We start from the raw sequence: 16,805 nt of genomic DNA, 5'->3' as shown, positions 1-16,805 counted from the left end.
CATTTCCTGACCTATTCTTTTAGTTTGTGACTCTGTTCAGATCCGCAACAAGATCCTGAGAGCTGCCAGGATTGTGTGAACCTTGGAATTTCAAAGAAAAAGGTTGGTATTTTCTCAAACTATCCCTTAGGCTTACTGAAAAAAATCAGAAGAGGGAGTTTGCTTTCTAATTTAAAAAACAACAAGAACTAAAGTCTCTTCAGTAGGACTTGATCCTTGATAATCTTAAAGACTTATCTCTGTGCTTCACACTTGGAATATCTCTATATATGTACTCTTAGAAATTACATCTTTAGGGAGTGGCTGAATTTCTTCATGATCATTTGTCCTCTCAAAAATCTAGCTCATGTGACTTTTCAGAATGAAGTTTTCAATGTATGTCAAAAATTTTTGTCTTCAGTGGCCCCACTGTTTTCATGTGCTCATGGAGAACGGTGTTTGACTTACTCCTTTCTTCTCCTTCTCTGTAGTGTGGGAATGTCCTCCTGATTCATGGGTTATTTCCCCATGAGAAAACGGAGGCCAAAGAAATTCTCCTCATTTGAAGGTGATAAAACTTTCCCAGGCTGTGTTTAAGGGGATTCATTTATTCTCAACTCTCCTATAAATTTGCCTTTAAATATATTCAATTCTGTCTTGATCTCTGAATTTTATGTGTTTGTTTGTTTTTTAAACAAGATACATGTGATAGGAATGTCATTGCTACTGCGTTTCTTCAGGAACTTGAAACAATAGCCATCTATACGCATGCCTGCATGTGTCTTTTGCTTGTAATATCTTCCTTGCTTCTTCAGAGTTTCTAAGCTTTATCTATTTAAAAAGTAAATTTGATATCCATATAAAATATTAAGGAAAGCTCTGTTATCTACATACCTGAAACTACCAATTTCTCAAATTTGTATTCCTGATACCTCGGTTGATCTCCGCCCAATGGATGGACCACTGAAGCCCATAGCATAGACCTTTGCATCAGGCAGGCAGGGTTTCAACTCTGTCACTTAACAGGCATGTGGGCAAGTTACTTCGTCTATTTTTAAAACTCAGGTTCCTTATCTACTTAACAGGCATGTGGGCAAGTTACTTCGTCTATTTTTAAAACTCAGGTTCCTTATCTACTTAACAGGCATGTGGGCAAGTTACTTTGTCTATTTTTAAAACTCAGGTTCCTTATCTACTTAACAGGCATGTGGGCAAGTTACTTCGTCTGTTTTTAAAACTCAGGTTCCTTATCTATAAAATGGAGGATGGTAATATTATCTACCCCTTAAGGAGGACTTAAATAGGACACAACGAATGTAAAGTGCTTGTCGTATAATAGGCTCTAATAAATTACTGTTGGTTCTCTTCTCCCCTAAGACTTAAATGTGAACAGAATGCGTCACCCCTATAGGGCAGACAGTTACATTTTGGAAAGCAGTGGGGTAAAATGTTAAGGGTATTGATCCTGCTTCTAGCACTTGGGAGACAGGAGTACATCTGGCCATATGGCTGTCCCTGGCCACCTACGACCCACTGCAACCTGCCTGAGCCTCTGTTCTCGTCCTCAGCATTACTGTAGCAGGCCATAGCTTGCTGTGTAATCTCAGAGCTCAGAATGGGGCTGTGTGTGTATGGTTGAAAAAGTCCTGAGTTCCATGCAGATAATGAAAGGTGCTGAATCACTTGCTTCACTACCCTCCCAGAGAAAAAGACAACAGCTTTAAACACATCAACTATACATTCTGTCTACTTGAGATTGAATAAGTTGGAAGCTACAGTTGACCCTTGAACCACACAGGAGTTAACCCCCATGTAACTTATAGTCACCCTTTGTATCCACAGTTCCTCTGCATCTGCAGATTCCACCAACTGTGTAATACTGTAGTATTTACTATTGAAAAATATCCACGTATAAGTAGACCCACTCAGTTCAAATCCGCGCTATTCGAAGGTCAACTATATTTGCATTTGGTGGCTATCAGAAACGCTGCTTTCTAGAGTCTGACAATTCTGTTTGCTTGTATGAGTTCGTTAGTAATAATCACATCAGTTGACTTGCGAATTTGAGAATGTGTGTATGGAGGGGAGGATGGGGTATTGCACAGTCATAAACAAGGTAGGCTGCTTCCATTTTTCACCTTTCTGGTTAATAATTTTTACTTGGGAAAAGACATAAACTAAACAACCAGTACTCTGGTTTGTTTAAAATGAAAATTGAGGATCTTTGTTTTTCCCTGAAAATTTGGATTCACATATTGGTTGTTTTCAATTGTATTAATTTCCTTAACTGTTGCTATGTTTACTAAGTTGATTTTTTATTCAAAGAAACCTCCTGCTGATGCGATATGCTTCTTCATATAACCCTTTCTGACTCAAGGAGTGTAGTCATCATGAGTCAGTGGAGCCACGGGGCTGTGGATTTTTTTTTTTTATCATCTTTACTGGAGTATAATTGCTTTACAATGTTGTGTTAGTTTCTGCTTTATAACAAAGTGAATCACCTATACATATACGTATACCCCCGTATCTCTTCCCTCTTGCGTCTCCCTCGTACCCGGGGCTGTGGATTAACACATCAGTGTGCTTTTCCAGTATTCTGGTGTTTAGAAGTGGGATCCTCTTTTCATGTCGACTTAAATAATTTAATGATCACTGTGTTTGACATGGATGAGTTTAATGAGCTATAATAATTTTCTGTATCACTGGTAATACATCCTCTCATATGCCTTTCACCAGCTTTGATGGTGCCTCTCCCTTTGCCTCTGAAATGACATTTAGGATCGGTGAAACTATTTTGTATATTTGGACTTGAGAGTGTTCTGAGGATATAGTCCCCAGATACTTTACGAACTGCAGTAAAAATGATTCGCTGTCCTTGGTTCTCTCAGCTACAAATGGCTACCTTTCATATCAGACTTTCTAGCATTTCAAAAATGTCTTGACGGTCAACTTAAAGGTTTTCCTTTTGCTACCTACTTGACTTTCCCCCCAGAACCTACCACATCACCATTTTCTGAGCTGAGCTCTACTGCCACGTGCTGATTCTCTCTCTCTCTCTCTCTGTAGAACTAAATAAAAACCGAAGAAAGCTCTTTGAACCGCCAAATACACGCACCTCTTTCCTGGAAGGCGGAGCGAGTGGGAGGCTACCCCGTCAGTATCACTCAGACATTGCTAGTGTCAGTGGCCGCTGGTAGCAGTACCGTCCAGGCACACGCCCGCCAACTCTGTCAAGTCAGACGCAGGAGATCTGTGAACAGCCTTCACTGCACACCGTCCTCAGCACTCGGGTGTCTGGTATCAGGACCAAAGCATCTTATTCGCACCTGAACTTTCTGCCGAAGAGAGAGATGATGATGTTCTTATGTCATCATACAGAATGCCACATGAGGATTACTTTTTTTTTTTCCTAACGGCAATTGGACAGAATTTGCAATATGAGGGTAGGGCTTTATTTCCTGTTTTTATTTACCTATATAATAACATATGCACTGATTTTTTTACTTAACATGAAGGCTGAGTTGACATCTGGGATGCCAGAAAACACAGAAGTTATTTTGTTTGTTTGCTTATTTTGTTTGGGTATTTGGGGATTTTTTTAAAAAAATAATCAAAGTGGGATTTTCTGGTACTGCTTTAAAATAATTATTGAGGTCTTTCAGCACTTTACACTTTCTTACTTCTTGTCCTGTGGAAATTATCTCTCTTTCTCTCGTTTTTGTCACCTGATGTATTGGTACAAATCAGACTGCGTTAAATTTTTATTTGACATAGTGGTACTGGATTATTAGTTTCTGTGCAGAATAGTCTGTGACTTTGGGAAATGTAAGTGACTCCACTTGGTTATGGACCAGTTCTGTTCATGTATGTCAGCATCCTAGAAACACTTAGCAATGAACCTAGTTCACTGTAACAGGTGCGAGCAAAGAAACACCAAATGGACTTTGCAATATTAACCCTTTGCAGTCATCATATTTAGCTGCTGCCTTTATTGCTAAAATGTTTTTAATGGTTGTCTGAAGGCAAAGGGCTATTTTTAGTATACTGCCACTAAAGGACACTTATTTATATCAAACTTTTATTTTTAGATATTATAAGCATACCGTACATAACTGATTAAGTTGATATCTACTAGAGATTTATGGTAGAGAATGGACGGCATTCAATAACTGGAGCCCTAGATTGTCACTTTATTTAAAAAAGATAAATAATCATCTGACAAGACAGCACTGTTGCCATGAGGAGGAGAAATACATCACTGTCCTTATGTACACATTAGCTGTGCTCCATGTGGTCACAGGACTTGCCTAAAACCGTATCTGTCTGCTTGAAGTAGACTTGGGTTTGTTGAGAATGGAAAGGCTTTATTTAAGTCTCCAGGGTGACAGTTTACAAAGACAGCAGAGTTCTGAAGGAGGAAAAATAAAAGACTATTTTGTAAGTGGCTAAACTCGTTGTTACAATCTTGATACTGTGAAAGTCCAAGAAATCAGGCAACATTGTTTCCTAGGTCTTTTCAGACATCTTATTATGGATTTATGAAGGGTTTTCAATCCATGAAGACAATCACTAAGTGCCTCTCTTTCTTCAAAGCAATATTATTTCCAAGTGTATTAGTTTGTTGGAAAACCTTCCCATAGGACACGTGGTGACTTACCTGTACTGTAATGACTTATTTATGTTCAGTATTCGAGACTTTCTACACGGACATAAACCACTGTCACGTGCTCTCCACAGAAGGCATTAGATTCATACACAACAATTGGGGACTTTCATACAAATGTGGGATCAGAAATACTTGTCTGATTTTTTCCATGGTTAAGTCTTATCATTAAAGTAAGAACAAGAATCGGAGAGAAATTTTGCACACCGAAAAATTTTCACTTAAAAAAAAAAAAAGAGTATTGGTTACCGTGAAGGCATAGATAATGGGCCTGTCATAAAATTATCAATTATAACAGCACTAAGGAGATGCCTGTTCCTAAACAGAACTGTATGTGCTTATGGATGTAGAACTAAATCGCTCCCTTCACAAGTACAGTGGAATGATCCTGCGTGTATGTCACATGTATGCAGGTCATCACGTGGAGCTTCCTGCCTTATATGGCTGTATGAACACAGCATGCTACACACTCAGCAATAGAGTAAGGATACCAGATCTGTTTCCTGTGCAACAACTCAGTGCTCTGAATCTTACCATTTCTTTAATAAGACCTCCTCCCCAAATAAAAAATAATCATTTGGAGTCTTTCCCCCCAGCTCTTTACCATGCATTTGCAACAGGAGGAAGATGGAATGATTTGCAGTATTGAGTTGATATAGGTTTTATGAACAGTGCTTTGATATTATGCCAAAGGGAAAACTGTCCCAATTAAACCAGATTAGCGTGGCTAAAAAAGTAAATAAAAAACACTGGAAATTACTTTTCTCACTTTCTCTTGATGCAATGAAGGGATTATTGACACTACAGTATACGGTGTTGTCAGTGTTATATGATGCACAAAATATTTGGATTATTTGAATAAATGTTTTTAATCAATCTGTGCCTTAATAGTGACCGGTTATCTGTAAATATAGAACAGATACAGATTGTATTTTTGTGTGGGTTTTTGTCCTTTTAGTGATTTTTTTTAAAAAATGAGAGATGGAACTAAACATTGAAAATGGGAATTTTTTTCTAAACTAATCAAGTGTTATATGAAAAATAAATTTATATAACCCCTTTGTATTGCCCTTGCTAGATGAAATGTGTCTTTGTTTCTAGCTTTTAAAAAAATATTTTCAGCAGAATTGAAAGACATTTCTGCAGTAGAATTATATACGCACTCCCTGCCCTGTTGTTTTGCATTGACAGTCCTCATTTTCAACCTGAAGCTAAGGCACTTCATTTTAGCCAGAGAATCCAGGACCAGTAATCAATCATTGTTTCTGTGGCCACCCACACGTATATAGAGAAAGAGTAAGATTATGGAACAGGTTTTATTCTTGTTCATTCTTTTTTTTAATAAAGACTCAAGTCTATGACTGCTTTGACGACCTCATCCATAAGCAAAGGAGCTCCTTGCTAAAGTGATGCAGGGTTTCTTGACCCAGGTTCCCATTTCAGAGGCTGACTGTGCTATCACACCACATGGTTACTGTGCCTTGCTCTGAGATTGTATCTGAACTTATTCTTACGTGGAATTGGCACTATACTATTAATCCTGAGATTTGTCTAAATCTCAAAGAAACCCTAGCCCTCTACCCATTATGCTCCCAGAGTTATCTCCACTTGAATTACCTATGCTGGTGGTTCTTAAAAATTGTTTCTAGCAAATAGTTCTTTTGATAACTGAAATACTACTTGTGAACCCAATATTATTCATCAATTCACTCATTCATTCATTATATAAATACTTAAATGAGGGCTAAGTACTAGGCCCTGTTCTAGGAACTCTAGTAAATGAAACATAAACCCTTGTTCTCCCTAAGCTTACATTCAAACTGGAGAAAGATGGAACTGATGAAGAGGGAATGAAGGATGGAATACCCTACCCTTCAACACAGGCCTCCTTGCATTTACAGCATGCCAAGGGAGCTAGCTCTTGAGTGCTGTCTAGAAAGCCCGGTTTTTGACAAAATGGTTTAAAGTACCCATCTCATAGAAACAGGCCTATGCTTTCAATGCAAAATATTATTCACAGCCTCCCTTTCTCCTTCTTCTAGGTTTCATAGATTCAATCACATTCTTGAAAGGAGTGTGTAAGCCAAAAGGGTTATACAGCTTTGTATGATGACCCATCACTTCCTAGATTTGACTCCCAGTGACTCTGCAGTATTCAGAAATGAGATTTACCTTGAAAGAACATGAGGTTGCTACCCCTGAGGATACTCCAAGAATGCAATCATAGAGAATGATGTCACCAAGATGGTGACAGGTCATTCCTGACTTCACTTCCCCTAACTAAAAGAAAAACCAGCAACTGTTCATGGATAAGACACCACTAAGGGGGGGCTTGCAACAACCAGCCCTCGGATCTTGGCAGTGTGAGTTCCTACCTGCAGTGCCCAAGTAGTAGTCCCAAGCAGCGGCTTTGCTTATCTGCAGAACCAAGACGGTAGCACAGTCTGACCAGGGAACTTAGAGGAGTGCAGGTCTGCCTGATTCAAGTGCTCAAATGAGGAGTTTTTCAGGCCCTGGAGCCTGGTCTGCCCACACCCAGGCAAGGGAGCGGAGCCATAGCCTCCCCCTCTGTGGATTGTGAGTCCCCACCCCATCTGACAGGAAGGGCTGGCAGAACGCCTGGAAGCTGCTGCATAACCCAGTAACGCGCAAGCTGAGAGGCAAGCAGGCAGAGCTGACCTCCGGGGCAAAGCAAGTGGCCCTCTTTGGCCAGGGAACTTGGGGCGTGGATTGGCTTGAGTCACCACCACAAACAAAGAGACTCATCGTGGTCTTGGAGTTGCTTCTCCCACTGCACTGGGGAAGGGAAATGAATTCATAATTGCATTCATAGCTCCTTCAGGCTTCCTGATCGGGGAGCCTAAGCAGAGCACCCTGCGTAGCCGCTCCAATAGCTCTGCTTACAGTGTCACTTAAAACCCATGAGCACAATCCATGGCTTTTCCCATCTGCAGAGCAAAACTGGTGGCCTTGCCTGACCAAGATACTCATTTTACACTCTTGCCTGATTTCAGGTCCCCAAACAACAAGCTGTGCAGCCCCTGGGTCCTGTCCTGCAGTCCTGCAAGGCAAGCTAATACATAGCCCTACCTACTGCTGAGTAAAGAAGCCAGTCATGACCACTTAACAAGCATCACCAAGCAAATGTGGAGCACATCCTATAGCCTCCCTTGGGCAGGGAACCAAGCAGCAGTCTATCCAGCTATTCTCAGCTAGGGGCACATACCTCACCCTGACCTTAGAGCTCAAACAGTTGTCTTGCCCTAAAATAGACCCTTAGCAGCTCCCCACCTGCCCAAGGATGGTACCAGCAGACACGCCTGGAAACCCAACTGAGCTGACTGGTGAAAAATTTTCTCTGCCAAGGTGAACCAGCAAAGTCTGGAGGAGGAGACCACTTATTCAAATATACCAGTGTAAGAAATCAAGGACCATAAAACATCATGTAAATATGACATTATGCAAGGAAATTAATAAGGCACTAATAAAGGATCCTAAAAAAATGGAGCACTGTTAAATGTCAGGCAAAGAATTCAGCATAATCCTCTTAAAGAAGTTACTGAACTACAAGAAAACACAGGCAACTCAGTGGAATTAAGAAAGTAACACATGAACCAAATAAATTTAACAAAGAAATAGAAACGAATAACAAAAGCAAAACAACAATAAACAAAACCAAAACCAAACAAAACTCAAAAGGGAAATCCTAGGGCTGAAAAACAGAATAAATGAATTGATAATTCAATAGAGAGCTTCAAAAGCCCACTTGACCATGCAGACGAAGAATCAGCAACCTGGAAGATAGGACCTTATCTAGTCACAGGAACAAAAAGAATGAGAGAGAGGCAGGATGGCAGAGTAGGAAGATTCTGAGCTCAACTCCTCCCATGGACACACCCAAACTACAACCACATATACAACAACTTTCTCTGAGAGCATCCTGAAGGCTTGCAGAACATCTCTTGTACAATTAAGGATATAAAGGGAAAACCCATCGAGACAGGTAGGAGGGGCACAGATGCAATCTAGTCAGGACCAACACCCCAATGGGTGACCCACAAGCAGAAGGGGATATCACAAACTTGGAAGTCCTCCCTAAGAAATGAGGGGTTCAAACCCCAAATAGAGCACCTTAGCCCTAGGGACCAGAACTGGGAATATGAGCCCCCTTAACTAATTTTGAAAACCAGTGGGGCTTGCGACCAGGAGAGCCAGAGGACAACAAGAAACCAAAACTTGCTCTTAAAGGCGTTACTTGCTCTGAGTCCCAGCATAGAGGCAACAGATTGAAAAGCACCTGCCACTCTAGCCAGCCTGCTAAGATAGCATGCCCCCCAGGCTGTTCTGAGCTCCAGCTCCAGTCCCTCCTACCCACCAAGGCAGTAGCCCCTGGTGCACCACAGGAGAAGTCCTGGTCCGTGCTGGGCTCCAGTGTTCCCCACACCCATCTAGGTGGTGGCTCCCAGTGTAACCTGGGAGAAGCCCTGGCTTGCACCAGGCTCTGGCCCCAGCCGCCCCCGCCCCCTGACCCACCCACCAAGGTGGCTGCCCTGGCATGCCCTGGGAGAAGCCCTGGCGCATGACCACTTCAGCTCCAGTCCTCCTGCCAAAGCCACAAGACATGCAGTCTGCATAAGGGTGCTCCTACACAAGGACATGCTTTCAAGACTGGTAGAGTAACTGTTTCATCTAATTCATAAATACAGAAAGTCAAACAAAATGAGAAGACAGAGGATGTGTTACAAATGAAAGAACATGATAGAACTCCACAACCCCCCCTAATGAATCAGAGATAAGTGATTTACCTGATAAAGAGTTCGAATCAGTGGTCATAAAAATGCTTACTGATCTTGGGAGAAAAATGGAGAATATGGCAATAACTTCAAAAAATTAGAAAATATAGAAAAGAGCCAGTCAGAGCTGAAGAATATAATCAGTGAAATAAAAATACACTACAGGGAATCAACAGCAGATCAGATAAGACAGAAGAATGCACAGGTGATTTGGAAGAAAGAATAGTGGAAATCAGCCAATCACAATGGCAAAAAGAAAAAAGAATTTTTAAAAACGAGAATAGGAGTCCTTGGAGCCAGCCTGAAGGGCATGGGACGCTGCGCGCCAGCTTGGCCGTGCCGTCCGGGTAGGGGCGTGCATGGCCCTGGTTCCCCGGCCGGCCTGCCTGGGACTGGGGCGCGGCCCGGTGGCTCCCCACCCGCTCCTCGCTCCTCACGCAGCCCCTCGTACGACCCCGGGTGTGAGGCGGCCGAGCTGAGGCTCCGGGAAATTGCAAAGTTCATCTACAGCCAGATCGACAGCATATTCTTTTTTAGGAATCAAGAATCAACACTGGGCTATCTCCTAAGATTAAACCATGAAAGCCCACTTGGAGGCTGCATGGCCATCAGCACAGTTGAACCTGAAAAATGGACTTTTTCAATCGGGGAGATCTCCTTATTCAGCTAAATCGTCAGAAGTGGTGAGAAGAAAAGATCCCTACCCGACTGACCTCCTCCAGACAAATTAAATCAGTCTAGCAAGGAATGGAGCTGTACAAGGGTGGCCAGAACACCATCTTCTGCTTGCACCATCACTGAGCCGTCCCTCTAGGACTGCCACCTACATGCCGGTTGCACCCAGTGCAAGTCATCCAGCTGCGTCAGGGAATGGGAGCTGAAGTCCTGCTCCACTCACCAAGCTGAGTTTATTGGTGCATGGCCGTGTTGCCCAGATGATGTGGCTCCTTTTTCTAATTTGCACCAATGCACCCTGTATGGGCTAGTGGCATGTCTGACCACCCCATTCCCATATCCCAGTCCTACCCGAGATTCTATTCCTTACCTTGGATGGATTCAAGATTTTCATGAACAAATTAGGTTTCTTGCAAAAGATGAAATATTTGACCCCAATTGAAATTAATTTCATAGGTAAAGTTCAAAATATTATCATAGATGTGAATTATGTATTTATATATGCATATGTAAACAGTCACATAGATATACATGTCTGTGTATCAGAAGTTAGCAAAACTTAAATTTGGTAAATGTTTAAAATAAAACTATTTTGGGTATTCAAAAATAAAAATAAAAATGAGAATAGTTTAAGGGACCTATGGGACAGCAGCAAACATACTAACAGTAGCATTACAGAGGTTCCAGAAGGAGAGAAAGAAAGGGGCAGAAGATGTATTTGATGAAATAGTGGCTGAAAACTTCCCTAACCTGGGGAAGGGAGTAGATATCTAGATCCAGGAAACACAGAAATTCCCAAACAACATGAACCCAAAGAGAGCCACACCAAGGCATATCATAATTAAAATGGCAAAAGTTAAAGAGAATTTTAAAGGCAGTAAGAGAAAAATAAGGACTTACATACTTACAGCCCCATAAAGCTATCAGCTGATTTTTTAGCAGATACTTTGTGGGCCAGAAGGGAGTGGCATAATGTATTTAAAGTGCTCAAAGGAGAAAACCTACAACCAAGGATACTCTACTCAGCAAAGTTATCATTCAGAATTAATGGAGAAATAGTTTCCCAGAAAGTAAAAACTGAGAGTTCATTGCCATTAAACCAGGCTTACAAAAATGTTAAAGGATCTTCTTTACGTGAAAAGAAAAGGTCATAACTAGAAATAAGAAAATATATGAAAGAAAAAAAAATCTCACTGGTAAAGGCAAACATATAGTAAAGGCAGTGGATCAACCACTTACAAATCTAGTTGGAAGGTAAAAGAAAAAAGTTGTAAAATCAACCGTAACTACAATAAACAGTTAAGGAATACACAAAATAAAATGTAAAATATGATGTCAAAAGCATATTTGCAGGGGTGTAAAAAAAATGTAGAGCTTATAGAGTGTGTTCAAACTTATACAACAGCTTAAAATAAACATATATATATGGACCGCGTGGTAATCACAAACCAAAAACCTATAACAGATACACAAAAAACAAAGAGAATGGGACCCAAACATAGCACTAAAGAAAACCATCAAACCACAAGGGAAGAGACTAAAAGAAGAAAAGGACAGAGAAGAACAACTAGAAAATAAGTAACAAAATGGCAATACATATATACCTATCAATAATCACTTTAAATATAATTGAACTAAATGCCCCAATCAAAAGATACAGAGTGGGTAAATGGATGAAAAAAAACAAGACCCATCTATATGCTGCCTATAAGAGACTCACTTCAGAGCTAAAGACACACAGAAAAGAAATAGAAAAAGATATTCTATGCAAATGGAAATGAAATCTGTGGTAGCAATACTCATATCAGACAAAATAGACTTTAAAACAAAGACTATGACAAGAGACAAGTAATAAAGGGGTCGACCCAATAAGAAAATATAACACTGGTTAACATATGTGCACATAATATAAGAGCATTTAAATATATAAAGCCAGTATTAGCAGACATAAAGGGACAAATTGATAGTAGTACAATAGTAGCAGGGGACTTCAACACTTCACTTACATCAATGGATAGATCATCTGGAAAGAAAATCAATAAGGAAACAGTGGCTTTTAATGACACATTAGATCAGATGGACTCTATATATATTTATTTATTTATATATTTAGAGAGAGAGAGAACATTACATCCAAAAACAGCAGAATGCACCTTCTTTGCAAATGCACATGGAGCATTCTCCAGAACAGACCACAGGCTAGGCCACAAAACAAGTCTCAAAAATTTAAGACTGAAATCATATCAAGCATCTTTTCTGCCCACAGCGGTGTGAAACTTAAAATTAATTATAGGAAGAAACCTGGAAAAAACACAAACATAGTGAGACGAAATAACATGCAACTAATGAACAAATGGGTCAACAAAAAAAATCAAAGAGGAAATAAAAACATACCTTGACATGAATGAAAATAGAAACATAAATTTCCAAAATCTAAGCAGCTCTAAGGGGGAAGTTCATAGTGATACAGGCCAATCTCAGAAAAACAAGAAAAATATCAAATAAACTACCTAATTTTACATCTAAAGGAATTAGGAAAAAAAGAACAAACAAAGCCCAAAGTTAGTAGAAGGAAGGAAATAATAAATACCAGGGCAGAAATAAATAAAACAGAGACTAAAATACAATAGAAAAGATCAATGAAACTAAGAACTGGTTTTTAAAAGATAAACAAAATACACAAACCTTTACCCAGACTCATCAAGAAGAGAGAAGGCCCAAATAAAATTAGAAATGAAAGAGGAGAAGTTACAACTTATATCACAGAAATACAAACAATCATAAGAGAATACTACAAACAATTATATGCCAACAGAGTGGACAACCTAGAACAAATGGATAAATTCCTAGAAACATAAAATATTCCAAGACTGAATCAGGAAGAAATAGAAAATCTGAACAGACCAATCACTAGTAATGAAATTGAACTGGTAGTCATTCCCCCACCCCAAATAAAAGTCTAGGACCAGATGGCTTCACAGGGGAATTTTACCAAACACTTAAAGAAGAACTAATATTTATCCTTTTCAAACTATTCCACAATGTTGAAGAGGAGGGAACATGGCCAAACTCATTTCACAAGGCCAGCATTACCTGATATCCAAACAGAAAAAGACACTATCAGAAAAGAAAACTACTGACTAATATCTCTGATCAATATAGATGCAAAAATGCTCAGTAACATACAAGCAAACCAAATTTAGCAGCACATTAAAACTATCACTCACCATGGTCAAGTGGAATTTATCCCTGGATGCAAGGATGATTCAAAATACGTAAACTGATCAATGTGATATATCACATGAATAAAATGAAAGGGAAAAAACTATATGATCGTCTCAATAGATGCAGAAAAAGCAGTTGACAAACTCAACATCTTTTCATGATAAAAAGTCTTAACAAATTAGGTATGAAAGAAACATACCTGAACATAATAAAGCCCACATGTGATAAGTCCACAGCTAATATCATACTCAGTGGAGAAAGATTAAAAGCTTTTTCTCTAAGACCAGAAAGAAGACAAGGGTGCCCACCCTCACCACTCCTATTCAACATAGTATGGGAAATCCTAGCCAGAACATCAGGCAAGAAAAAGAAATAAAAGTCATCAAAATTGTTAAATGGAGTAAAATTGTCTGTCTCTGCAGATGACATGATTTTATATGTAGAAAATCCTAAAGACCCTACCAAAAAACTGTTATGCCTAATCAATGAATTCAGTAAAGCTGCAAGATGCTATTTTTATAGGTTAATTTTGTATTTCTATATATTAATAACAAATTGTCTGAAAAAGAAATAAAGAAGTTGATCTCATTTACAATAGCAATCAAAAACAGTAAAATACTTAGGAATAAACTTAAAGTAGGAGGTCAAAGATCTCTACTCTGAAAATTAGAAGATATTGATGAAAGAAATTGAAGAAGACACAAACATATGGATAGGTACACTACGTTCATGGATTAGAAGAACTCATACTATTCAAATGTTCATAACTACTGCCAACCATCTATAGATTCAGTGTAACCCCTATCAAGATTCCAATGGCATTCCAATTCCATTTTACAGAAGTAGGAAAAACAATCCTAAATTTTACATAGGACTACAAAGACTCCAAATAGCCAAAGCAATCCTGAGAAAGAAGAACAAAACAGGAGGCATCACTGTTCTTGATTTCAAGCTATACTCTAAAGCTATAGTAATCAAAACAATATGGTTTGGGATAAAAACAGAGGAATCAATGGAACAGAATTGATAGCTCATAAATAAACGAAAATATATATGGCCAACCAACATTTGAAAATGGAGCCAACGATACTCAATGGAGAAAAGGTTGTCTCTTTAATAGATGATCCTCAGAAAATTGGACATTCACATGTAAAAGAATTTAACTAGACCCCTGTCTTACACCACTCACAAAAATTAACTCAGAATGGATTAGGACTTAAATGTAAGAACTGAAACTAAAACCATAAAACTCCCAGAAGAAAATCCAGGAAAAAAGCTCCTTGACACGTGTCTTGTCAATGATTTTTTGCTATGATTCCTAGAGTCCAAGCAATAAAGGCAAAAATTAAAAAGTGGGACTACATGAAACTAAAATGTTTCTGCAGAGCAAAAGAAACAATCAACAAAGTGAAAAGATCACCTAGGAATGAGAAAAGGTATTTGTAATCCATATATCTGATAAGAAGTTAATATCTAAAATATATAAAGAACTCATACAACTCAACAGTGAAAAAAAAAAAACACACACCAAATAATTCAATTAAAATAGGGTAAAAGACCTGAACAGACATTTTTCCAAAGGAGATACAGGAATGGCCAACACATACAGGAAAGGACACTTAACATCACTAGTCATTAGGGAAATGACAATCAAAACCACAATGAGGGGGGCTTCCCTGGTGGCGCAGTGGTTGAGAGTCCGCCTGCTGATGCAGGGGACACGGGTTCGTGCCTCGGTCCAGGAAGATCCCACATGCCATGGAGTGGCTGGGTCCGTGAACCATGGCTGCTGAGCCTGCGCATCTGGAGCCTGTGCTCCGCAACGGGAGAGGCCACAACACTGAGAGGCCCACGTACCACAAAAAAACAAACAAAAAACCACAATGAGATATCACCTCATGACTGTTAGAATGGCCATAATGAAAAAGACAAGAGAAAACAAATGTGGCAAGAATGTGGAGAAAAGGGAATCCTTGAACATTCTGGGTAGGACTGTAAACTAGTATAGCCACTGTGGAAAACAGTATAGAGGATTCTCAAAGTATTATAAATAAAACTACCATATGATCCAACAATTCCACTTCTGGAAATATATCTGAAAGAAACAAAGATGCTAACTTGAAAAGGTACCTGCACCCCCATGTTCATAGCAGCAATATTATTTACAATAGCCAGGGCATGAAAGCAACCTAGGGGTCCATCAATGGATGAATGGATTAAGAAGTTGTAGTAAATACATACAATGGAATATTATTCAGCCATAAAAATGAGAAAATCCTGTCACTTGCAACAACATGGATTGATCTTGCTAAGTGAAATAAGTCAAATGAAGAACAACAAATGCAGTATGATCTCACATGTAGAATCCAATTTAAAAAAAACTCATAGAAAAAGAGATTGTCAGAGGCAGTGGGTAGGGGAGAGGAATTTGGAGGAAGGTGGTTAAAAGATACAAACTTTCAGTTATAAGATAAATAAGTACTAGCAATATAATGCACAACATGATGACTTTAGTTAACACTGCTGTATGATATATAGGAAAGCTGTTAGAGTAAATCCCAAGTTCTCTTCACAAGGAAATAAATTTTTTTTCTTTTTCTTTCTATTGTATCTATATAAAGATGATGGCTGCTACACAAACTTACTGCAGTAATCGTTTCACAATATATGAAAGTTAAACCATTATGCTGTACATCTTAAACTTATTCAGTGATATGTCAATTACATGTCAATAAAACCAGAAAAATACAGTAACATTTAGAAGTTAATTCCAAAAGTAAACCTCCCAATTGTTTTGTGTGTCTCTTAACTGCTTATTGTGTATATAGATGATTTTAGTACTTTGGTTTTTTAACCTTCCTACTAGCTTTTTGCATGGATAATTTCCTCCTTTACTGTATGTTTGCCTTTACCAATGAGCTTTTCATTTGTAATTTTCTTGTTTCTAGTTGTGGCAGTAATGAGGGGAGGAGAGTAAAATGCAGGGATTTTTAAATGCATTTGAAAATAAGAGATCAGCAACTTAAAACAATAATGTATATATGTAGATTTCTATATAAAAACCTCATGGTAACCAAAAATCTATCATAGATATACACAAACAAAAAGAAAATGGAATCCAAACGTAACACTAAAAATAGTCATTAAATCACAAGAGAACAAAAGAAGAAGAAAGGGAAAAAAGATCTATAAAACAGTTTCCAAACAAGTAACAAAATAAGAACATACATAGCAATAATTACCTTAACAGTAAATGGACTAAATGCTCTAATCAAAAGACACAGAATGGCTGAATGGATTAAAAAATAAGACCTGTATATATGCTGCCTACAAGAGACTCACTTCAGATCTAGAGAAACACACAAACTGAAAGTGAGGGGATGGCAAAAGGTATTCCATGCAAATGGAAATCAAAAGAAAGTTGGAAGGCTTCCCTGGTGGCGCAGTGGTTGAGAGTCTGCCTGCCGATG

The 16,805-nt window shown here is 38.9% G+C and overlaps 1 protein-coding gene and 1 long non-coding RNA gene across 7 annotated transcripts in view; one reads left to right on the top strand and one right to left on the bottom strand.

Moving 5' to 3' along the window:
• Positions 1-3,170, top strand: part of BICC1 (BicC family RNA binding protein 1) — a 295,894-nt gene extending 292,724 nt beyond the window's left edge. The window contains exons 21-22 of the mRNA XM_060286347.1: positions 24-102; positions 3,046-3,170. Coding sequence (XP_060142330.1) covers positions 24-79 — 56 coding nt within the window. The 3' untranslated portion in view covers positions 80-102; positions 3,046-3,170. The remainder of the gene's footprint in view (positions 1-23; positions 103-3,045) is intronic.
• The window catches only part of LOC132593625 (uncharacterized), a 475,128-nt gene that overhangs the window by 87,520 nt on the left and 370,803 nt on the right, over positions 1-16,805 (bottom strand). For all 6 annotated transcript variants that reach the window (XR_009559337.1, XR_009559340.1, XR_009559339.1 and 3 more), the window contains exon 4: positions 3,095-3,314. This is a non-coding gene — a long non-coding RNA (uncharacterized lncRNA). The remainder of the gene's footprint in view (positions 1-3,094; positions 3,315-16,805) is intronic.

The sequence above is a fragment of the Globicephala melas genome, chromosome 16, assembly GCF_963455315.2.
Source record: "Globicephala melas chromosome 16, mGloMel1.2, whole genome shotgun sequence".
Lineage (NCBI taxonomy): Eukaryota > Metazoa > Chordata > Mammalia > Artiodactyla > Delphinidae > Globicephala > Globicephala melas.
The sequence above is the reverse complement of the archived record's forward strand: the minus strand, read 5'-3'. Positions and strand labels throughout refer to the sequence as shown.